The 24,085-nt window shown below is 46.4% G+C and overlaps 1 protein-coding gene across 1 annotated transcript in view; it reads left to right on the top strand.

Moving 5' to 3' along the window:
- chd7 (chromodomain helicase DNA binding protein 7) overlaps positions 1-14,005 on the top strand; it is a 69,892-nt gene extending 55,887 nt beyond the window's left edge. The window contains exons 27-41 of the mRNA XM_068701599.1: positions 3,451-3,554; positions 5,358-5,487; positions 5,877-5,992; positions 6,096-6,513; positions 6,606-6,814; positions 6,932-7,900; positions 8,036-8,202; positions 8,338-8,592; positions 8,739-8,909; positions 9,245-9,478; positions 9,604-9,819; positions 9,972-10,112; positions 10,204-10,308; positions 10,428-10,599; positions 10,790-14,005. Coding sequence (XP_068557700.1) covers positions 3,451-3,554; positions 5,358-5,487; positions 5,877-5,992; positions 6,096-6,513; positions 6,606-6,814; positions 6,932-7,900; positions 8,036-8,202; positions 8,338-8,592; positions 8,739-8,909; positions 9,245-9,478; positions 9,604-9,819; positions 9,972-10,112; positions 10,204-10,308; positions 10,428-10,599; positions 10,790-11,811 — 4,429 coding nt within the window. The 3' untranslated portion in view covers positions 11,812-14,005. The remainder of the gene's footprint in view (positions 1-3,450; positions 3,555-5,357; positions 5,488-5,876; positions 5,993-6,095; positions 6,514-6,605; positions 6,815-6,931; positions 7,901-8,035; positions 8,203-8,337; positions 8,593-8,738; positions 8,910-9,244; positions 9,479-9,603; positions 9,820-9,971; positions 10,113-10,203; positions 10,309-10,427; positions 10,600-10,789) is intronic.
- The last annotated feature ends 10,080 nt before the right edge of the window (positions 14,006-24,085 follow it).

The raw sequence follows: 24,085 nt of genomic DNA, 5'->3' as shown, positions 1-24,085 counted from the left end.
GAGGTCTCACTCTGATGACTCCGTCGCCGCTCCCTCCATCGTCTTCTCCGTCACGCGACACTTTTCTTGCCATCTGTTCATCTCTCTCCCCCTTTCTCTCTGCAGTCCACTTTAGTCTCTCATCATCTCTCTCCCCCCCCCATCACCCTTTCACCCAGATGTGACTGCATTTATAATGTGGAGCACGTGCACTTCATGTTGATCTCACCCCCTCCTCTCTCCCCTCCCCCTCAATGGTGTGTGTGTGTGTGTGTGTGTGTGTGTGTGTGTGTGTGTGTGTGTGTGTGTGTGTGTGTGTGTGTGTGTGTGTGTGTGTGTGTGTGTGTGTGTGTGTGTGTGTGTGTGTGTGTGTGTGTGTGTCAGTGCCTGCCAGACGTGAGCATACGGGGTGCCATCGTGCCAACATATGCCAGGGGGATTTAGCATGCCAGTCTTGGCGTGTGCATGTGTGTTGCCAAGGCCAGGCATGCTGCTGTTTGCAGAGATAAGGGACTGTTTCCCTGGTTTCTTCTCCCCTCCTGTCACCCTCTGTCTCTCTGCTTCCATTGTTTATTGTACCCTTTCTCTCCAGAGCTAGCTGGAAACACCATTTTCTACCTTCTTTCCATAATGGAGGTTTCTTTTTTCTTTTTTTTTTTGGTGCCACAACATAAAATCCTCTCTGCAAAACAACAACCTCACTCATTATAATTATTGTCAGTTTGTCATTTACATACATGGAGAGTTCTGTTGCTGACCAAATAACTGGTTTTAGTTTTTTAAAAAGTGAGGCCTCATAAGCTCGTAGTCTGAGTTTAGCTGCCATGTCATGCATTGCTCTCAAGCTGCTGTCGAGTCAGAAAGCTTCTAGTTACTGTGTGTTCCCAAAGGCTGCGATGGAAGCTGAATGTCCGTGTGTACGAACAGGAGCGCTCCACACATTTAGCATAGCACACGCAACGTTTAGGACTCGCAGTGGATGCAGAATCGACGCAGCAGAACCAGAGTCCTTCAGCTGGAGGTTGGGGTTGTGTTACGCTAGTAGCGGCTAACGTAGCCTGGATTCTCCAGCGGGGAGGATGAGTATCCTACAGAGGTCCGGTGAGCTCAGGTCCTTCTGACTCCACACCTCCAGAGTTCATTCCACAGTCAGACTTCTAGTCTTGGTCTCAGTTTACCAGACTTTGCTGCTCCCACTAGGCTTTATACAACTATTTCACATATGCAGTAGTGCTCCTGAACACCTGTTTTAGTTCACAATATGATGGTAAAATGGTTTGTAAGAATCCTATTGAGCATATTTTAAGTCCCTTAACTGGTCCCACAAACACTAAAGGGACCAAACTAACTCCAATGATAATACCACACACCTTTAGAGCAGCCATGTTGGTCATCATTGTGAGCTTGTGGGTACAAGGTTAATACCAGAGGAGGGAGTCGGCCTGTACTGGATGTGCTATGGTGATAAACGTTTCTAAATCTGTAGATGCTTAAGCAGTGCTTGTCCATGAAGATCAGTGCCCTGATTCTGAAACCCCACATGGTGTAGAGCAGGGGTCACTAATAGGCGGACCGCGGTCCGGATCCGGACCCAGACGCCGTTGTATTCGGACTCTGGACTTAAAACCGATCGATAATTGAGAATTATAAAATTTTGACGGAGCGCCTATATTTTAACCGGCGCAGCTTTTCTAGCCTTTGCGGCACTCGGTCAGTGGTCCAGGAAACAAACCGACCAATTACATGCGTTGTAAATCACATCACGTGATGCAGCTCAGCCAATCAAATATGGGTATTCTGACACGTTTCCTGTCTCGAGTGAGTCTTTTACACACACGGGGCTGAGACGAGGAAAGAGAACGAAGGGCAGGTGAATAATTACGTGAGTCAGAGAAGTTGTTTCACATGACGTTCTCCAAGAAGAGAAAAGTGATCAGAGACCAGAGAGACCAGAGTCTTTAACCAAGAATGAACAGACTCTTATAGGTTAATTCTTTCCACGGGCAGTTTAAAACCAGTATGTCTCATATGTTCAGAGACCGTGACGATTATTAAAGGCGGTAATGTGAAGCGCCACTACGATAAAGCACAATTCTTTTGAGCAAACTACCCACTCACATCTGAAATGAAGACACAGAAAATAAACCTAAAAAAAAAAAAAAAAGAGCCCAATATGATCAGAATCCTAACACATGAATTCACTGTTCAACAATGGTGTAAACGGAGAGGAATATGTGGTTTAATAACCACAGATAAAGTCCCTGCACACTAATTTCTCTTGTTAGAAGATGAGAAAAATATGTTATGGCTTTTTTGATTGACATCACTTCACACCTGAATGAACTGAATTTAAAGCTGCAGGGCAATTCAGTGAAATCATTTTTTACTTTAAGTACTTTATTTTAAGATGCACATTTTTCAAAATCTTTCTGTTATGTCAGTTATTCTTTAATCCAGCCCTTATTTTACTTGAAATGAGAAGAACATTTATTCATGTATTTCTATGTATTGTTTATAATCCATCCAGTTAAATTTGAAAACTGAGAATAATAATTGTTAAAATACAATTGATGTGTACGTTGTTGACTACACAGAGACGTCGTTACTACTAGACTTCTTGAATATATACGGCACTAAATAGCGCAAGTTGGATATTATTGTAATGTTGCGGACCTTTGCACGAGGAGATCTTCTCAATCTGGACCTTTTGGAATTTGAATTGAATACCTCTGGTGTAGAGGCTGTTGCACTCCCCAGGGATCATTTGTTTCCTCTCCATACGAACGTGGATGAAATGATCATACAGAGCTGCATGTAGCTTCTCTTAGTTGGGTTAATGTGTTCAGACATTCTGCGGGTCTGTACAGTCTTAAATTCAATTGAAATTTTTAACTAAAAAGCTCTAAAATATGATTTATAGATTTGGAAATGAATGAATAATCCAGAGGGTCATCTGCATTTATTTATTAAAAGGGGTTTTTCCACTGCGACCACAATTTACTGGATCACATCCATAGAGTGCGTCACTGTCTCTGTGGTGACTATGATGCTCCCCTACCAGCTTATTGAGGTTTGGATTTATTGGACGGAGACTGTTGATACGTGATCAAAGCCCACATGGAGCCGGAAGCGTTACAATTAGGGACATTAGGAAATCAAAGGAGCCCTGTGTAGGGTTGGATGTTACTTACACTATCAATTCTAGTCTTGATTCTGCTGATTTACATCGGGTTCTTGTCACTTCCTGTTTCAGTTTCTTTTCACATCCCGTTTGGGGAGAAAACTAAATGGAACTCCAAAACACAGTTCTTATATTGAATAGATTTAGGCTGCTGCCAAGAGACGTTTGAACCTTGAGGGAGCTGGGGCAGTACTTCCTGTTTAGATCATCATTATTATTGTTTTTATTATTGCACACACAAACGGTATTATTTGAGTCTCTGTGACGCCGTGTGTGTCTGTCTGCCACAGTGAGCTGGACGTCTGGATCCCCCAACCGTTCCACGCCGAAGTCCCGGCCGACTGGTGGGACAGCGAGGCCGACAAATCCCTGCTCATCGGGGTCTTCAAGCACGGTAAGAAGACCGTACGCTACAGATCCACGTCCTCCCAACACGGGGAATGCAAAATGAACATCACACACACACACACACACACACACACACACACACACACACCAGCACCTACACACACTCTCTCACAGACTCGCTCTGGTGGTTTCCAACACGGCAAACATCACGCAAGGAGTCACACATACACATACACACACACATCATGTTTAAACTGGGCGTGGGCACACACACACACACACACACACACACACAAACACGCATCCCACCCACTTCTGCTGCCACCGGTTGATTGGTGTTGCTATGGCGATAGCGGTACGCAGCTGGCAGGCTCAGTGTGCTATCGGGAGTGTGATTGATGGCTGGTTTCACCAAGAGCCGTGTGTGTGTGTGTGTGTGTGTGTGTGTGTGTGTGTGTGTGTGTGTGTGTGTGTGTGTGTGTGTGTGTGTGTGTGTGTGTGTGTGTGTGTGTGCGCTTTGCCAGGTAGTTACAGGTGTGTATGTCACAGATGAGGATAATAATAATAATAATACCAAACTAATTTCCCTTTTCTCCGTTTACTGACACTGGATCTGGATCTATGACCCACCTCTGGTTGCTGACTGACTGTGACTCCCAGTGTCTGCAAGCTGTGGATGGAGACACTCATTCATATTAATTTGGCATAATTGTCATAATTTTGTCATCATTGCCACCCTCTATGATTCAATTAGGAAACACACACACACACACACACACACACACACAGGGATATAAAAGGGCTCACTCATAGTTAATCATAATCCTCATTCACTTTGGAGGCCCTGGGGGTGGGGGGGGGGGGGCTAACGCACAAAACAATGCATGTCTCACACACACAGAGAAAAGTGATGGCCTGTAAGGCCTTGATGATTAACGTTTGGCTGTGTGTGTGTGTGTGTCTGTGTGTGTGTCACAGGGCCGGTTAGGGAACAATGCGTCACATCTTCCATAATTGAAATGTGATGGAGGGAAGGAGGAATGAATGGAAGGTTGAAGGAGAGGGTCTGTGGCTTCTCCTCTCCTTCCACCTGTCCTCTACTCTCTCTCTCTCTCGCTCTCTCTCTCTCTTTCCCCCCCCCTCTCCCTCCCCTTCACTGTGTGTCTCAGTGGGATCTGCACATTCTAATCTGTTCCGCTTGAATGCCTCTAACGGACAAACACACACACAGTTTCTCACACCCACTAGCTCACTTTCATAGATGCCATGACACACACACTTTTTCCTCTTCATCCTCTCTCTTTCTCTTTCTCTTTCTCTTTCTCTCTCTCTCTCTCTCTCTCTCTCTCTCTCTCTCTCTCTCTCTCTCTCTCTCTCTCTCTCTCTCTCTCTCTCTCTCTGACACAAATGAGCACCTGCAGGCTTACTTGGATAAGCGTGCACACACACACACACACACACACACACACACACACACACACACTAGCGGACTGTCTGTCTTGTCAGCAGCTGGCTCCTGGGGTCTGCCCTTCTGCTGCTGTTTTTGTCTACTCCTTCATTTAATATTGGTGTGTGTGTGTGTGTGTGTGTGTGTGTGTGTGTGTGTGTGTGTGTGTGTGTGTGTGTGTGTGTGTGTGTGTGTGTGTGTGTGTGTGTGTGTGTGTGTGTGTGTTGGACTGTGTAGCACCACGTCTGTCTAGGAGTGAGCTAGAAAGCACAACTTTTTTTCCCTCACTCTTTCTAGCAGTTTTTCTAGCTGTGCCTGTTTTTAGTCTCGTTACTAATTGAAGTGGACTTCGTGGCCTCCAGGCTTCCGTGTTCTTCATTGTTTCTTCCTCGTCCTCTTCAGGCTATGAGAAGTACAACTCGATGCGAGCTGACCCCGCCCTGTGTTTCTTGGAGAGGGTGGGCATGCCAGACGCCAAGGCCATCGCCGCTGAGCAGAGGAGCTCCGACATGATGGCAGATGGCGTCGAGGGGTAAGAGAGGGAGCTTCTCTACACTCCACTTTCTACTCGTATATTAGCTTCAAATAGTCTGACACAATGACTGATTTTGATTTGAAGCATGTAGTCCAGGGTCTCCGATAGATGTGACTGGAAACGGGTGTAGGGCCACATGTTTTTGTACGTGATGTCTTTTTTTATTAGTTTAAACTGCTGCCAGTTGTCTTTACATACTTTACGTCCTCTCATGGGGATTATAAAATCCCTCGAGTTAAACTTGAAGCTTACTTTGTTCAGCGTCTTAATGTTTTGTCTTTTTACCTTCTTTTAACATCTCCGTGTTGATGCTTCCTCAAATATTAAAAATTATCTGTGCTTCCGTGAAATTTAAATCATGAATTCTTTGCCCCCAACCTCTACAGTGAGGATGAGGATCCAGAGTACAAGCCACTGCGGATGCCTTTCAAAGACGACATGGACGACTTCACCAACTCTCCACTGGATGACAAAGACGACATCGTGGAAGGTGAAGCTGAAGGTAAACTTTGAATTCACACATCTCACGACCCGCTTTTAAATCCTTTCACAATAACAAATAAAGATGTGATGATGAGGTTCCTTACATCTCTCCTCTCATGTAGCCAAATCAGGTGAGAACGGTCAAGGAGTGGGCGGAGCCTCGAGCTCCAACGAGCGGCTCTACTGGCCGGCGGCCTCGGCTCTCACCGCCCGGCTGCGTCGCCTCATCACGGCCTACCAGCGCTCCAACCGCAGGGAGCAGCAACGGCAGGAGGCCCTCAGCCGGCCCGACGGCCGCCGCCGCAGACGCAGGGACTTCCTGCCCGCCATCGGTATGGTTACCGACGCGGGGGGAGGAGGAGGGGCGACTTACATCCAAGATGCAGCCGCGGTGTTCCTGACGGATGGAAGCCCGTATCTGACTAAAGGAGGTGCCTACTTTGCCAAAGGTGGGCCGTTCCTGCCGGAGGCGTCGCCGGTGATGACCGCCAGCTCGCTGATGACGGACGGAGCCATGTACTACAAGGAGAGACGACAACGGTAGTTATTAGACATGTTATAGAATGTCCTCAAATCATACCTTACTCTTTGTAGTTATATTTACTCACACATTGGTTTTGTCTCTCTGTCAGATGGACTCGCCGGGAGGAGGCCGATTTCTACCGTGTGGTGTCGACCTTCGGAGTCGTCTTTGACACCCAGCGTCAGAAATTCGACTGGGCGCAGTTCAGGGCCTTCGCTCGACTGGACAAGAAAACAGACGAGAGCCTGGAGAAATACTACTACTCATTCATCGCCATGTGTAAACGAGTCTGCAGGATGCAGGTCAAGACAGAAACCGGTAAGAGGAAACGTCACTGCTTTCTGTATTCACTAAAATAACGTTACAGTCAAAGAAAGTAGTCCAATATGAGATTTTGTTTAAATGAGAGTCTGTCTCTGTCTTTTACCTTATCAGAACTCCCAGACCCGACCCTGATCATCGACCCCATCACAGAGGAGCGCGCCTCCCGCACCCTGTACCGCATCGAGCTGCTTCGGCGCATCCGGGAGCAGGTCCTCCCCCACCCGCTGCTCTCAGAGCGCCTCAAGCTCTGCCAGCCCTCCCAGGACCTGCCCGAGTGGTGGGAGAGCGGACGCCACGACCGGGACCTCCTCCTGGGGGCTTGCAAGCACGGCGTGAGCCGAACAGACTACCACATCTTTAACGACACCACCTTGGCCTTTTTGGACGCCCACCAGCGCTTCACCGGCCAGCGGGGGGCTCGCAGCAGTGCAGCGGCCCAGGGTGAGATTACCAAAGCGGGAATGGGAGCGGTGGAGACCAACCCTGCACCCCTCCTCACCTCCGCGGAGCTGGAGAGCGCCGCAGCGGCTGCCAAAGTTGCCATCGCTGCAGCTAAAGAGGAGGGCGAAGGAAAGGAGGTGAAAATGGAAACTGAGCGAGGAGATGTCGACGACATCCCGTGTATCAAGACTGAAGCTGTTGATGAGCAGAAGGGAAATGAAGGAGAGGGGAAAGAGGAAAGCACTGCTTCGCCGAGGATCGAGGTGAAGAAAGAGGAAGAGGAGGAGGCCCAGCCAAAAGTGGAAAAAGAAGAGCAGAAAGAGGAGCAGAGCGGAGAAGGAGAGACGACTTCCAAGCCGGCAGACGACCAAGACTTGACCGAAGAAGAGAAGAGCTCGACTGCCGCCGACTCTCTCAGGGACCAGACGGAGACGACCGCCGAGCTCTCGGAGCATCCCTCCTCTCCCAAAGATCAACCGGCCCACAAGGCGGCAGAGCAGGAGGATGGGGAGGAGAGGGAAAACCCAGAGTCTCCTAAATCCCCAAAGTCAGCTAACACTGAGAAAAGCCCAGAGGAGGAAGAGGAGGAGGAGAGGATGGATGAAGATGACAAATCAGAGAAATCCTCTCAGGCTGAAGGTAAGGGGGACGTTGATTGACATTAGCTTGGAGGAAGTCGGTCGTTTATCTCAGTGGAACTTTGGTTTACCAGAGATGATGATGTGAAGTTCTAAATGTGGTCTCTTGTGTGACTTGTGTCCCCCGCCCACACAGCGAGCGCCGCGTCCGAGCAGAAGAACTTTGACGAGGAGAGCATCGCATCGCTGAGCACGTCAGCCCAAAACGAAACCAGAGACGGGTTCTGCCCCGACGACCTGCCGGAGACCTCTGCACTGCAGGCCTTACAAGACCGAGCCTACTCCTTCTCATTCTGGCCCAAGGTGAGTCTCCGATAGTGAATGATAACAGCCGGGAGTGATGAGTCTGGTGTTTTGGGAGAAAGTCCACGGGTTCCAAATGAGGATATTTTGAAGTGGAATTAGGTTTTGCTGAGCGTTTCAGTTTCCTCCCCGTAGGATCGAGTGATGATCAACAGGATGGATAACATCTGCGATGCCGTCCTGAAGGGTAAGTGGCCCGTAAACAGGCGCCACATCTTCGACTTCCCCAGCAACCTGTTGCCGGGGCACGGCTCCGCTGTCGCCACGGCCGCCGTCGCCACGGTGACCGAGAGCCCGCTGCAGAGGCGGAGCCTCGCCGAGCTGACGATGGCCGGCATCCACACGGCTTACAGTGGGAGTGAGGACAAAACACTGTCGCCACAGGTTCATGTGAGTGCTATTTATTTTTTTTATACAAAATAAAAAGATTTTAATTTAATCTGAAGTTGGTCATTATTCTAACCCTCATCTGACTGTTGCTGAAGTCCCCGTAACAACACTAGATGAGAGGTGTAACTGTTAACCTGGCATTGCAGGAGGACGCTCTGAGCCTGACGGCACCTCGCCAGAGGAGGAGGAGGAGGAGGAAGATCGAGATTGAGGCGGAGAGGGCGGCCAAGAGACGCAACCTGATGGAGATGGTGGCTCAGCTGAGAGAGAGCCACTCTGCCGCAGAGTCCCAGAGCCAGGCGATAGACCTCACCAAGGTGACCGCACGGAGCTCCTCGAGGCCTTTACACACGGGGGGGGGGGTCTTTACACAGAACTTGATTACTATGCAGCAAAAGGGTTACTTTCAGTCGGAGGCTCCGTAGTGTGAACACCGCAAACTTTATTACTCCTTTCAACTTTGACAAAGGCAGCGCAGACCAGATCCGCTCCTTCCATTCTTACCTTTCACATTAAAAGCCCTAGATGTAAATATTAATGTATTTCACGCCCCCACTGTTTAAAGGCCTTTAGTATGAAACTGTATTGACAAACTAGCAAAAAGTTATAGTATTGTGTTATAGTATATGAACTAAAACTGTTTTGTCTTCAGAGCATGCACCATCACCACAAGGCCTCTCCGTCATTGGCCGGCTTCCCCAGTGCCCTGGTGACGAGCCCCTCCCTCAAGGCCCAGATGGAGTTGCTGCAGCAAGCCCCGCCCTCCGGACACAGAGCCAATGGTTCGCTGGAGGCCGACCTGCCCATCATGAGGAGGAGGCGGGGCCGCAGGAAAAATGTGGAAGGCCTGGAGCTGCTGTTCATGGGCAACAAGAGAGCAGGAGGGGTACGACGGGTTTTACAATATAGACTCTATAGACAACAGACGTCAGCTTTGCACCAACACAACACTGTACGAGTGTCTACTTTAAATTCATCTTTCCCTTCTCCGTGTCCCTCTTGGATGTTCAGGATGACGCCGACGGGACAAAGGTCTCGGGTGCGGAGGGGGTTCAGGAGTCTGCCCGGGCCCACAGACCCCTCACCGTCCCAGAGCAGAGCCCCAGTGCCAGGTCTCTGGCCTCCGGCAGTCTGGAGGAGGAAGAGGCACCGGTTTCCAACAAAGAGCTGGGAGAGTGGCTGAGGCAGCACCCGACCTACACCATGGACATGGCTGGATTCACACCAGTACGCCTTTCTCTTTTTAAAATGTCCTCAAGTCCTTTGTTAGTGTGAGCCTAAGCAGGATCAGATCTCAATGAAGTTTCCCCTCCTGGTGGTCTTCTCTCTAAGCCACGAGTTATTCACACCCACCTCTGTATGTTCCCTTCCTACGACAGAAGAGCGAGGATTTACTTCAGTCTCAGTTCTCCAAGCCCAAGCAGAAGCGCCACCGCTGTCGAAACCCCAACAAGATCGACATCAACACCCTAACCGGAGACGAGAGAGTGCCTGTGGTCAACCGACGCAACGGACGCAAGGTAAGCCCATCAGGGTTCTCCACTCCCGGCAGATACGGTGCAGTAGTGGATGTGTCTCTTTTCTACTTATTTTCTTCTTCCTGCTCCTCAGATGGGTGGGGCCATGGCTCCACCAATGAAGGAGCTTCCCAGATGGTTGCTGGAGAACCCGGAGTATTCTATTGCCCCTGATTGGACAGACATCGTCAAACAGTCGGTTAGTAGCAAAGAGAGCAGCTGTGATCAGTTCCACTGTCTGTGAGGACGTCACCGTGAGCTGGGCTGTGTACTGACCATTGTTTCCTTTCCTCTTCCTTCAACTCCTCCACTGCACAGGGTTTCCTCCCGGAGGCCATGTTTGACCGCCTATTGACCGGCCCTGTCGTCAGGGAGGAGGGCGTCCGTCGCCGGGGGCGGCGACCAAAATCTGAGATTGCCAAGGCAACCGCCGCCGCCCAGGCCGCAGCTGCAGCCCAGGCGTCACTGGCCTCTGTTGCTTCATCTGCAGGTACAAACTACTGCTAAATCTTTTCAACCCCTCCGCTGTCGAATCAAGTCTACGTCAGAGAATTGAACCTCATAGCAGATATTGTTTGTACTGAAAGATGGAGCTTCATCTTAACTGTGTGTGTGTGTGTGTGTGTGTGTGTGTGTGTGTGTGTGTGTGTGTGTGTGTGTGTGTGTGTGTGTGTGCCCAGGTGGAATCAACCCTCTGCTGTTGAACAGTCTGTTTGGAGGGATGGACCTATCGTCCCTGCAGAGCCTCCAGTCTCTCCAGTTGGCCGCCGGTCTGATGGCGTTCCCTCACCCCTCCGACCCCAAGCAGGCCGCGGCCAGCGCCGCAGCCGCCTCCATGCTGCCCCTCATGCTGCCCAGTATGGGAGGCCTGCCCAACATGGCCGCTGCCCTCCCCAACATGTTCAGCCTAGGCGGTCTGTTCGGCGGCAACCTGGCAACCGCCGCAGCCGCCGCTGCATCAAACTCCATCGCCGCCACGTCACAGAACACCAACGGAACAACGGAGGGTGAGGGAGCAGATAGTGACGAGACATCGAAGAGGAAGAGAGAAGGAGAAGACTTTGAAGAAGGGGGAGACGATGAGGAGGAGGAGGAGGAGGGTAATGAGGAAGGAGCGAAGAAGGCGAGGAAGAAGGAGAAAAGAGGGGCGCAGAAATCGGTCAGCGCGGCCACCGGAGCTCCTCGGATCCCGGCCGCCGATTCGTCGGCCGAGGCGTGCATCAACGGCGACGCCGCGGCGCTGCTGGCCGCGGCCGGCATGTCGGCCAACTCCCTTGCGTTCAACCCCTTCCTCCTCTCCACCATGGCCCCCGGCCTCCTCTACCCCTCCATGTTCCTACCTCCGGGCCTCGGGGGGCTCAGCCTGCCCGGCTTCCCCACCGCCTCCACCCTGGCCGAGCTGCAGAGCGCCATGGCCGGAGCGCTGGGGGGCAACGTCGTGACCATGAACCCCCCGAGAGACGAAGAGGAGGAGGAGGAAGAGGAAGAAGAGGAGAAGGCGGGGCTGAAAGCTTCGGGAGAGGAGGAGGAGGAGGAGGAGGTGGAGGGAGGAGGTAAGAGTGACTTGGCTGAGGAGGAGGATGGAGCGGAGGAGGAGACGAGAGGTGACGATTCAGCCCTGGAGGACGGAGGGCTGGAGGAGGAGGAGGAGGAGGAGGCGGTGGCGGCGGCAGTGTCTCCTCATAAGGACAAGAGTGACTGAAATAAAAACACAAAACTGACTGGCCTTTACATTTCCTCTCCTCCCCCTCGCCACGTTTACACGCCTCACCAGAAATACCCAAACTATTACCAATCCTGGTTTTTCTTCTTCTTTTTTTTTCCTCCTCTTACATTGTCGTTGATTTCTCACTATTTGTTGTTACTTTTTTCCCAGCAGGTATATTTACTACGCGTCAGAGAGAACGAGGTGTGTGTGTGTGTGTTAACTTAAATCTCTCTGATCGATAGTGTAGTCAGGGAAAAGTCCTCTGAGCTCCTCCTGTGTGCACTGTGAACGGTGCGACCCCGCTTTCCTCTCCCACAATCTTTCAGATAGGACTCCACAAAGTTCCAGTAGTGCATTTATTATTATTATTATTATTATTATTGCTGCTTTCAGCTCTCAAATCTTTATTTTTGCTTCCCTCGTCTGGACTGTTTTATTGTTGGCAGCATTTTTTTCTAACATCGGTTCTCAAAACAGCCCCGGCTGTCTGTCTGACAAAGCTGCTGCAAAAGGAATTGTGGGTAATGGAGTTGATTTGAGCTGTTGTGTTTCAGAGCAGACTGTTCTTTTCTTTTTGTAGTTCTCACATATCAGACCAGGTAGACTCTGAGGAGGAGAAGCGGACTGGACTAGAACTCAGTGTCACACACACACACACACACACACACACACACACACACACACACACACACACACACACACACACACACACACTAACCCCCGAAAGCCCTCTCTGTCATGTGACTGTTTAGTGGGAGGACTGGTCCCCCACAGCTGTTTTCCTTTGAGCGTGTGGATGCACACTGAACCGATACTGTTGAACCAGTCCCACACTGTTTGAATGCCAGTCTTTGAGTCTTTCCACTGCCACGTCTGAATCCCGTGTCTCTCTCTCTGAGGCGGCTGGTTTTGTGCTCAGGAGGGGGCAGGCGGGCTGGGTCTGCCCCCGATCGGGCCTTTCCATCGGTCCCCGTTTGGAGGTTTTTTTTTTCCTGTGAATGGATTCGTAGCGGTGGTCCACACAAGGATGTGATGTTTCAGGTTTATTCGTTAAAGGGGGTGAGGGGGGGGGGGGGGGGCACATGCAATGTTTGTTTGTTTTTTGTTCGAAGGTTTTTTCGTGGTCGCTGCCACATTAGAAATCCTTTGTTTTGATTATCTTTTTATTTCTCTTCATGTCCCGGTAGTTTCAGACCAAGTGCTGCTCCCCAGTGACCTTCTCTAAGACTGTTTCTCTAGTCACACACACTGACACCGGGCCTGGCCAGAACACGACCGAGACACACTTTTCAACCTCAAAGTTTCCACATGAAGTTCAACTCGAGTTTTAAACGCTTGAGAAGCACAGGCGGCGCCCCATTCATTTCTGCCCCCCCCCCACCCCCCACCCCCGAGGCCAGTTCAAGTGTCCGAGGAAAATCGAGTGCCGCGAGTGGTTCAAATATTATAAAGTCCTTTAAAATACACACACACACACACACACACACACACACACACACACACACACACACACACACACACACACACACACACACACTGTGGCCAGGTCATGTTAACATTTGCTATCACAGCCAGCCCAGCAGATGCAGAGAGAGGGAGAGGGGGAGGAGGGGGAGAGATGAGTTTTTTTGCTGTCTGGAAGACGTCTTCCCCTTCAAGGTCCTCGTTCTCCCGTCTAATGCTGAGACAGCAATAACCAAGGCAGCTTTTGAATGTTCCAACATCACTCTCCCAACACACACACACACACACACACACACACACACACACACACACACACACACACACACACACACTATATGAATAACCACAAGTGTCGTATGAATAGAAAAAAATAAACAAAAAACTGTAAATGATGACAAATAAGTACTGCAATCAATTTTGTCTCACTCTGTTCCTGTTGATGCACTGGTGTTAAAGAGTTAAAATAATCAGGTACCTTTATTACTTAGCTACTTTTTCTTGAAAAAAATGGACTTTTTGTTACTTTTAGCCAGCAAGCTGAAGAGCATTACCTCAAAATTCTTATCTAGCCTTGAAGTTTACAGACATACCATGTAAATGTTTTTTTTCTTCTTTTTTTGATGTTTGTCTTTTTGTTTTGTTTTTTGGAGACATCATGTATGATGAATTGTAGCTATGATGCTTTTAATAAAAGTGAATCATGATACTCGCCTAGGAAACCAAACCTCCGCTGTGCATCTCATTTGTTTCAGCTCTACTTTGATTCCAGCATGAGGTCATTATTATGTACTGGTCTACTGTGTACTCGTGGTCCCACTGGACATGCAGGTAGTGAATATCAATATACCTTATTTCTCTCATTAATACTTAAGATAGTTGTAAGTCAAAAAAGCCTGATTACATTTATATACCAGGAAAATAATCTAAGCTTAAGGTCCAGTTTAAAACTGAGCAAACGTGGCTTTTGAAGAAGCGGTTAAAGGGACAGTTCACCACCAAATCAAAAATGCACACTTACCTGTAGTGCTAATTAATAATTTGTGTTGGAGATGTCTGCCTTTTCCTCTAATATATTCGGACTAGATGGTACTCAGCTTGTGGTGCTCAGCTTTTTGTGAACTGTCCCTTTAAATCTCTGGAGAACGCTTGTGGACCTTGAGATGAAGTTATGGTTACATTCAGTGTAGTGTGTATCATTCATCACACTATATCGCCTGCATTTACTTCCTCATTAAACATTGGCTAAGACGCTCTTTGGAAGAATTTGCAACCTACATTTTACATCCACTTTGTTTTGTGCTGCTCTTTCTTTCCTCTGTTGAAAGTTGGAGGAACCATCGGTAGGACTGTATATGGACTTGTTGTAGACTAACCTGTAGGCTGCCACACTTCTACACTCATCTATCATATATATATATATATGACAGAACATCTGCAAATCCTCACGTTTTAGGAGCTGAAATCACAAAGTATTTGGCATTTGTATTCTAAAATAATTCAAAGTGGTAATGGTACCTATGGGGTCCGATTTGGAAGGATATGTTGTATGTATCTTTTAAACACGCAGAAATAACGGGGCAAGGAAAAAGCAAGTGCGAGACCGCTGTTGGAGTCCCTTGCTAAACAAAAAACTATTCTTTGTCAAGTGACTCGTCCGTCGTTCGGGTTAGTCAAGTTAACGTCAACCATGCTGTTTTTCTTTAACCCTAACCAATTGGTTTTGTGGTCTCCACTTCCTGTGAAAACGGAAGTTTATTTTGAGAAGACCATAAATGTAACTAGGATAAACTGACTCAAAACTGTGAAGCTAGAGTCTTAGTTTGAACCTTAGGGCCACTGACCAACGGTTTGGTTTTGGAGTTGGGTGTGACAACGTGTTGAAGGACGTTCTTTAGATGGTGTAAATACAACTTGTGCTGTATGTTACAGTGGTCTTAAGAGGCCCGTTAGCGGCCCCTAGAGGCCTCTGTGGTCATTGCGTATTATAACAGGAGTAGGCAGAGTGAATAAACCAACTATCTGATTAGATGTAGATGTTTTGTTCATTAAACAGTATGCAATGTGTGTCAGCATTAAAGAGAAAAACAGAGAGGTAGAGAGAGGTAGAGGTAGAGAGAGGTAGAGAGAGAGAGAGAGAGAGACGTCAGAAATGGTCTCTTTCCCACTGGAGCTGCTGACAAAACACAAACTGACAGCCAGACCCGTGTGTGCATGTATGTGTTCATGTGTGTGTGTATAAGGAAGACCAGAATGGACATTATGAGATTTCTTTTCTTGTACCACCGGCATAAAACTAAACCGTATGTTGCATTCAAAGACGTGGTGAGATGTCTGAACACACACATAATGTAAGATGTGTTTCTATATACTTTGTAGAAGCTCACAAGCAATCGTCAGACTATATGTAAAACTACTCCAAAAAATGTATATGTACAGTAACGTCTGTTGAACAGTGCTTTTAGAATGCAACAAAATCTTTCCTGATATTGTGGAAAAATAAGTCACAGACTCACGACATAAAGATTGATGCACTTACTGCACTTCTCACACCAACAATCCAAAAATAGAAATCCTAAGTCAACATGGACTCCATCTTGGTGTTTGACAAGAGAAACACTGTGGTGTATATAAGAAGTGGACGTAGTCGTCGTGATGTCACCAATTGGTTTGTTGACTGCAGTTCTGAAGCATGCGTTTGGCATTTTTTATAGCCATTGAACAGAAGTGACCATATTTTGACTGGAGAAGTAGACACGTGTCAATCACAGTAAGCCCCGCCCTAAAGCACACCCTGCTTTATGGTCTGTTTGACTCTAAATGGACCATAATGTACTAAATGAACATCATGCTATATTGAAGAAGACTTAAACTAGAGATTGAGACCATAAACTCATGTTTACAATGTTTACTGAGGTAGTAAATCAAGAGAGAAGTAGAGTAATTTTCTCATAGACTTCTATACAACCAGAGGAGTCGCCCCCTGGTGGACACTAGAGAGAATGCAGCTTTAACACACGAAACATTGGCTTCACTTTTCAGAACCGGAGGTTGCTCCCTGGATGATGCTACTGCACCTTTAAAAGACGGACCGGCAGCATGTACTGAATGGAGGTCCATAGAATGTCCTCACATGAATGGTAATACCAATATATGTGTGAGCGAGGGTGTGTTTACTCTAGCAGACAGTAGAAAGAGGTGGAGAGTGTGTGTGTGTGTGTGTGTGTGTGTGTGTGTGTGTGTGTGTGTGTGTGTGTGTGTGTGTGTGTGTGTGTGTGTGTGTGTGTGTGTGTGACAGACGTCTGGCCTAATCGCGTTGCTGGAGGAAGTGGGACGTGAAATCCACCAGCCGCCCCATACCCCACACACACACACACACACACACACACACACACACACACACACACACACACACACTGAACCACCAACCCAGCAGGTAGTCTTGTCTTCTACCCTCATTTCTCCTTCCAGGAATTTATAAAAAAAATTTGATTACCAGACTTCTGGCGGTGTTTTGAAGGTCCTTGTAAAATATACAAGATCAGACATTTAATAGAAATATAAGTCCAGTGATATACATTATATACACTATATATATATATATATATATATATATATATATATATATATATATATATATAGTATATTCCCTAAATGTCATTTAATATAACAGATTTATGAAATAATTGTACTGATTTCAAATAGAGTGATACAGTTGTTTTCACTGTTTTTACTAAAAACACTCTAAAGAGTTGCTAATATGTTTGAATCAGTTGTCTTGTTATGCAGCAGAGCTCTGAGCAGTGATATATTGGGACCAAGCCTTTGTTTCTGAAGGCTCTTCAGTCACAAGCAGCTCCGCTGGCATCGTGTCTGCGTCTATATCACTGCTCACTGCCAGGCTGCGCTCTGCCAGCTAACTTGTAATGAATTTGCCCAGATTAGTGAATATCCAGCCTTATTGTCCCACATATTGTACATCATGTTGATGATAAACCAGATCTTCAAATCTGGAACCCAAATCAGAAGAAATCCACAATAAAGGGCACTCCACCAGTTTCACTCTGAAGTCCTCATGAGTAGCGAGCTAGTCCAGCTAGCAGACGTTGTGCAGCTTGATAGCATCATCATCGGAGCCAATGTTCTGGACCTTCATCCTACTAGGGACTCTCTTTTTAACAGTTGTGTGTGTCTTGTGAGTCGACAAACTTTTTGGAAATGCAGTTGTAAATTGCCGGAGTGACACTTTTACTTTTACAACATTCTTTAAAGATGTAGTTTTGTCTGTGTATCCAACGCCTGTTTAAAAAAACACAGTGAGTCACACTGGTACACTGATGGGTGACATGTTCTTTCATTACTGTGACCTTACACTGTAAGTATCCCACAAACAGCCTGCTGCTGCCCCAAATGTGGATTAATCCGCCGCTGAAAATAGTCCCCAACAAATGCACTATTTCCTACTGTTTGAGTTACGTTTGATAAAAACTATGATGACCAGCTATTTAAGAAAATTACTCAGCTTTTAAAAAATAAATAAAACTAAATGTTTGTGAGCTATTGTTCTCAGTGCCACATAGAAGAGTTGTTACATACTGAGAGAAGGTTCATCACGGCATTGGTTTTGGTCTTTTCATAATATTTAGTGATAAAACAAAAATATAGAGTGTTGCCAGCCTTATCCATTAAAGCGGCACTAATCTATATTTTTGTGTGAACAATGCTTCATTGGACACATACTACTGCAGATGATTGTGTATGGATCTACATGCAGATATTAGCTGTGAGGTTCTCTCTACATTTCTTTTTATAGTCGTAAATATATGGAACAGGACCTGAAATATGATGAAAATGGATTTAAACTGTCAAAGACAAACAACTGTGTAAACCCTGAAAGTGGACCTATGATCACACAGTGAAACATAATCTGCATTTGATGCTTTGTAAGGCCTTTCATTTACACAAATGAAGTATTTATTCTGTCTTCTTCTGTCTGCAGTTTGTTTCATGCTTTCATTGTACAATAAGAAGATCTAATACCTGGTACAGTGTTTATGTTGGCGGTCAGAACCCACTGTGTACCAGCAGACAGACCGTTACACAGCTGGTGAGCACAGGGGGGCCTTTAGCAGCTAAAGAGACACAAAGTGGACACAAACACAACTCTGCTGCTGCTAACATGTCAGGGTTGTGTTTGCAGCTTGGTTAATGGTTTCACTCAGCCGTGTGATTGTACAGACAAAAACATGGTAACACAGTGTTGAGTACAACAGTTTAAATAAGAGTTAGATTGTGAAAAACGGTAACTGTGTGTTGAAGTTGTGAAGTCTTATGAGAACACATGAGAGGTGACTGAAAAATGAAAAACCATCGATGGAAACAAACTCTACAGAATCAAAAGTAACATAAAACAAATGAATTCAAACTATGATGAATTAAATAAGCCTCAACAGCCACTGAAGCTGTGTCGGTCTCCCCTTTTCTCCTCACCCTTTCATATCTGTTACTCTTCTGTGTGTGTGTGTGTGTGTGTGTGTATGTGTGTGTGTGTGTGTGTGTCCAGATGAATCTCTCTCCACTCGGCTGGATGTGTCACTTCCTGCTCTCTGCCGTTGTCATGGAGAGTTCAGGGCTCCAGCGATAAAGAGCCATCTGCCGTCAGCAGGACCACCTACAGCCAGGCCGCCTCACGGCAACCGTGATGGATAGACCCCAGAGAGAGAGAGACAGAGACAGAGAGAGACAGATAGAGAGAGAGAGAGAGAGAGAGAGAGAGAGAGAGAGAGAGAGACAGAGAGACAGATAGAGAGAGAGAGACAGAGAGACAGAGAGAGAAAGAGAGAGAGACAGAGAGACAGAGAGAGAAAGAGAGACAGAGAGAGAGAGAGAGAGACAGAGAGAGAGAGAGAGAAAGAGAGAGAGACAGAGAGAGAGAGACAGAATATGATAAAAAAAAGGGAGGAGAGAGAAATAAAAGGAGAAGGAGAAGACAGGAGGAAGACAGAGGACAATAAAGGAGGGAGGAGGAGAGAGACAGAAAGACAGACAGGTCCAGATGTCCGCCTGTTTGCTCTGGGGTTTTAAGTCTCTCTCTCTGTTTCCAAGGGAGACAAATGGTAAAAACATGACATTGAGAGCCATGTGCATCAATTGCATGCACACACGCGCACGCACGCACGCACGCACGCACGCACGCACGCACGCACACACACACACACACACACACACACACACACACACACACACACACACACACACACACACAGAGAACATAATGGGATTCATTGAACCTCACTTCCTCCTCCGGCTGAGGGGAGGAAGTGAGGTTCTGCCATAATGAGAGTTTGGAAGGACAAATAAAGTCTTTCTTTCTGATTTTTAGCTGTTTCTGGATCGGCGGTCGCTGAAGTTCTGGTTTGATAGAACTCGGGTTGTGCTTTTTGTCAGTTACAGACATCACAGTGACAGCTGGTTGAGGAGAAGTGGGAGGCTAAACCAAGGCAAGTGTTATGTTGTTGCAGTTCTGCTGCTCACCACTAGAGGTTCAGAAGCTTTTATTTTAAATACAGAAGTTGGGAAATTTTCTCAATTCCACTGATGACAAACTTCTTGCCAAACAGAATGTTTATTTTGGACAATCCTGAAAGACCCTGGATTATGTTAAATGAAAATGACAACATATTTCATTACATTATATATACGATACACAACTTTCTTCATCATTTGCATTGGACATAAATTGTGTCCTGCAAACAAAATGGCCAAGAGAGGAGTTAAATGAAAAAAAACAACTTTCTTTTGGTTGAGTCCCTCCAGCTCTCACCAGCTGTGGACGAACGTGGTCTGTTTGTGCTTTAAGAGGAGTTGTTTGATGTTTGTTTCCTACGCAGTGTCTTAAAGCTGTTCGCTTCCACTCAATCAATCATCTTTACATGTCTTAGAGTGATCGTTCTCGAGACTGAGTCGGTGTTATTATGGTATTCGAGATGATATGAGGTGATGTGGAAATGGCAGATCAAATGGTCGGGATCGTTCTCTCTTCTCAGGGTTTATAGATGAGGCCTGCTGTGTATTGCGTCCCTGTGGTTTGTCTTAATTGGAGCATACCCTACTGTATTTCAGGTGAAACATAAAGCGATTAGCTGAGTAATAAGCCTATGTAGTCATATTTATTTCACGTCCAAAGCATCAAGTAGGAGTAACAGGACTACAGTCTAGAGTCATGCTAGCAGCTCTGTGAGGCTGCACTGAGACGTCAGCGAGCTAACGCGCTCACAGCGACAATGCTAACAAGCTGCTGTTCAGCAGGTAATGCTCTCCACGCTCGCTATCTTAGTTCAGCGTGTTAGCATGCTAACATTTTCTAATTAGCGCAAACCACATAGTACAACAGAGGCTGATGGGAAATATTTTTAATTATATTATAATTCATCCTGAGGGGAACGTGAACGTCTGAACCAAATTATATGTCTATCAATTAAAAAGTGGTGGACCGACCCCCCCCGAGTGGTGCTCCTAGCTTGGCTGTTTGTTTGCCATATGGTTCAGTATCAATTTGCATTAAATATGAATATGTGAATAGCTGCTGAAGTTGTTCTTTTTTAGTTATGCTCACAATGTTCAGATAAACTAAAAACACATTCAACGTAAAGAGTAGTGTGATGTTCAGAGTTATGTTCCACGCAGCAGCCTCGCTGTCCTGCTTTGTGCTTCTAATGGGATCCACTTTAGGAGTTTCCTGTACTGATTCCCCCTGAACTGAGAAATTCCAGTAACAGATTGGTAAGATGAGCGGCCAAACCAGTCACGAGTGGAAACAGCTGAGTGCTTTCCTGGAAACATCCAGCTGCTGCCGCACGACCACAGTTTTTTACCTTCTGAGGTGACTCATGACAATTTTAGCTGCGTTATCTCATAATTCATTTCAGATTAAAGCTTCACGCTTTTGCAATGGCTCTCAGTCACAATTGAATATATATATATATATATATATATATATATATATATATATATATATATATATATATATATATATACACAGTATATGTAATTGTCCCTATGTGTGTATCTTGAACAGATTAATTTGTAATTTATTTCTGAGGCTGATTTCATCTCATCCCATTCAGTTCATCTCCTCATCTAAATCAATAGAGATATGAATCAGCCCTGTGTGGTCTGCAAGGGAAAAATCCATTTCTATGGGAGGAGATACGAGATCCTCACTGGGCCAACGTGTGTGTTTGTGTGTGTGTGTGAGAGTGGTGAAATACGACCCAGGGTGTCTGGGGTCCATCCATTTCCAGCTGCGGCTGCTGAAGGCACTGTGTCAGCCTATCATATCGCCTAATGACTCTGAAGTCATCACTTACCTCATCCTGACATCAGGTATCGATTGGCTGACTGAGAGAGGGGTGATGGATGGAGAGATAGGGAGGCCGGACAGACGGACGGACAGCTGAAGACGGGGCTAATCTCATTAAATAATGTGTTCATTACATACGACTCCCGCAGTGGTCTTTGAATTTAATAATCAGCATTATAGATCATAAACTGTGCTGTGTTTTCACTGTGAATCCTGTTCACTGGACTGAGTGGAGGATTCCAGATGTTGACTATGAACGTATTAAAAGATACCCCACTGAACCACCGACAGCTAATAGGAACGTGGTTAAATCACGCTGGAAATACGCTGGTTTCACTGCAGGTTAAAGGTCACTGAATGATTGGTGAAACACTTCAGCTTCCTTCACACAGAGAGCAAGCATTGTTTGCCACAAGTTTTAATGTTAAGTATGTTTATTGAATTAAAAAGAATGTGCATGAGAGATTGCCATGCAGGTGAGTTCACGAGAGAAGAAAATGTACCGTATTTTCCGCACTATAAGGCGCACTTAAAAGTCTTTAATTTTCTCAAAAAACGACAGTGCGCCTTGTAATCCGGAGCGCCTTATATATGGATCAATTGGTTAATTGGTTGATCCATACTGGTTCTACACGGCGCTCTGTCAAAATGTTTCAGTACGACTGGTAAACTACAAAGCCGCACCGCTTGCAGCATTACGGCTACCGTAGTCAGGGGCGTCGCCGAAGTAATAGCGGTAAACACCGGTACTGTGCTTACTCCTACTCTATTCTATGCGCCTTATAATCCGGTGCGCCCTATATATAAAAACAGTTCTAAAATAGGCCATTCATTGAAGGTGCGCCTTATAATCCGGTGCGCCTTATAGTGCGGAAAATACGGTATTTGCAAACTGATTAGTGAAAACACACAGAGCGTTACTTTGGAAAGAGGTGCTCTGAACTTTTCAGTCTTTCTTTTCAATCCCTAAAAGTCTTATTTCTATCCATTTAAACAGCAAAAGAACAACACATGACACATACTGAACAAATACTGGTCTGGTTGATCTAACGTTACATGTAGTAGGCTGGTTGTATGAGGTTCTTCTCCATAGTCAGTGTTTCACTACAGTAGATGGAGTTAGTAGAACCAGACAAGAGCAGAGTAATACTGCTGTGGATGAATTTTAGACACCTGAAAATACTAATATCAGTTTAAATGAACGCTTTATTTAGAATATTTTTGCTTCTTTACCTTCCGGTCAGACAGACCTTTCAGATGGGAAACTGAAGACGTTGATCTCTTCAAAGACACTGGACTCCTTTGACAAAAACGCAAATTTTACCGTGCAGAACACAGAAGCTGCTGTTCTACCGCTGTTAGTTAGTTTGTGAATCCCAACTAACCCCTAAAAAAAAGACACCAACCTCCTGCTGCTGGGTTAGCATGAAGTCTGATTTCATCCATCTTATTTTCCTGCCTCCTAACATTAGCCAGGAGCATGCTGGATAGTGGAGTATCCTTAGGTCCTGACTGGGTTAGCTTAGCTTCCATCGCAGCTCTCCTCCTGGGGCGGTCGACTCCCAAATGCTTGGCCGCGACACAAGAATTCCTATGCTTATTATGACAATTTCACACAAATGTCTAAAAAGATGAAACGAGTGATCACATTTGGACAGACATGGATGTAAACTGCAACTTGACTGGTTGGCATATAACCGCGAGGCAGCAACTTCAGTTTTCACACACACACATATATATATATATATATATATATATATATATATATATATTTATTATATTTGTAGTTTATCTGAATGTATTTTCTAGTAATTGGTTTAATGGAAATTTCTGTTGGGAGTCAATACAGCATCAAAATATGATATCACTAGTCGTGGATTTGTTATAGCCCCTGTGTGTGTGTGTGTGTGTGTGTGTGTGTATATGCGTGTGTGTATGTGTGTGTGTATATGTATGTGTGCTGCTCCTCCTGCTCTCCTTTTCACCCCGCTGTCTAATGACCCCCCCCCCCCCTCCCTCCCTCCATCCCTTCCTTCCACGCTCCCCTCCCCCTCACCATCGAGGCCTGCGTGTCAGGAACATGGAAGTATGGAGGGGGAGGGGAGGAGCAGGTCCACCACAGATCTGTGGATCATCCACATCACTGAACACACACACAGACAGGGGAGGGGGCTCTGAGGTCATCAAGAAGGCTACATGCTATTGGTCAGCTAGGAGGTCATGGATCTGTGTGAGCAGAGATGTCTGTCTGTCTTTATTCCTTTCCTTCCTTTCCTTCCTTCCTTCCTCGGGCTGAAGTCAATCCCAGCATTCATTGCAACACAGTGTTAGCTCACTCACAGACCACAGACACATATCTCTGGAGAAATGTGCGTCTGCAGTCCAGCTGACAGCTGACATGTATTCAGATGGACAGATTCAACAGTGGGTCATGAACAAAGGACA

The sequence above is a fragment of the Cebidichthys violaceus genome, unplaced genomic scaffold (assembly GCF_023349555.1).
Source record: "Cebidichthys violaceus isolate CVI_PGR_0920_01 unplaced genomic scaffold, fCebVio1.0.p SCAF_8, whole genome shotgun sequence".
NCBI lineage: Eukaryota > Metazoa > Chordata > Actinopteri > Perciformes > Stichaeidae > Cebidichthys > Cebidichthys violaceus.
Note: the sequence above shows the minus strand (reverse complement) of the source record. Positions and strands in the feature narration are given on the sequence as shown.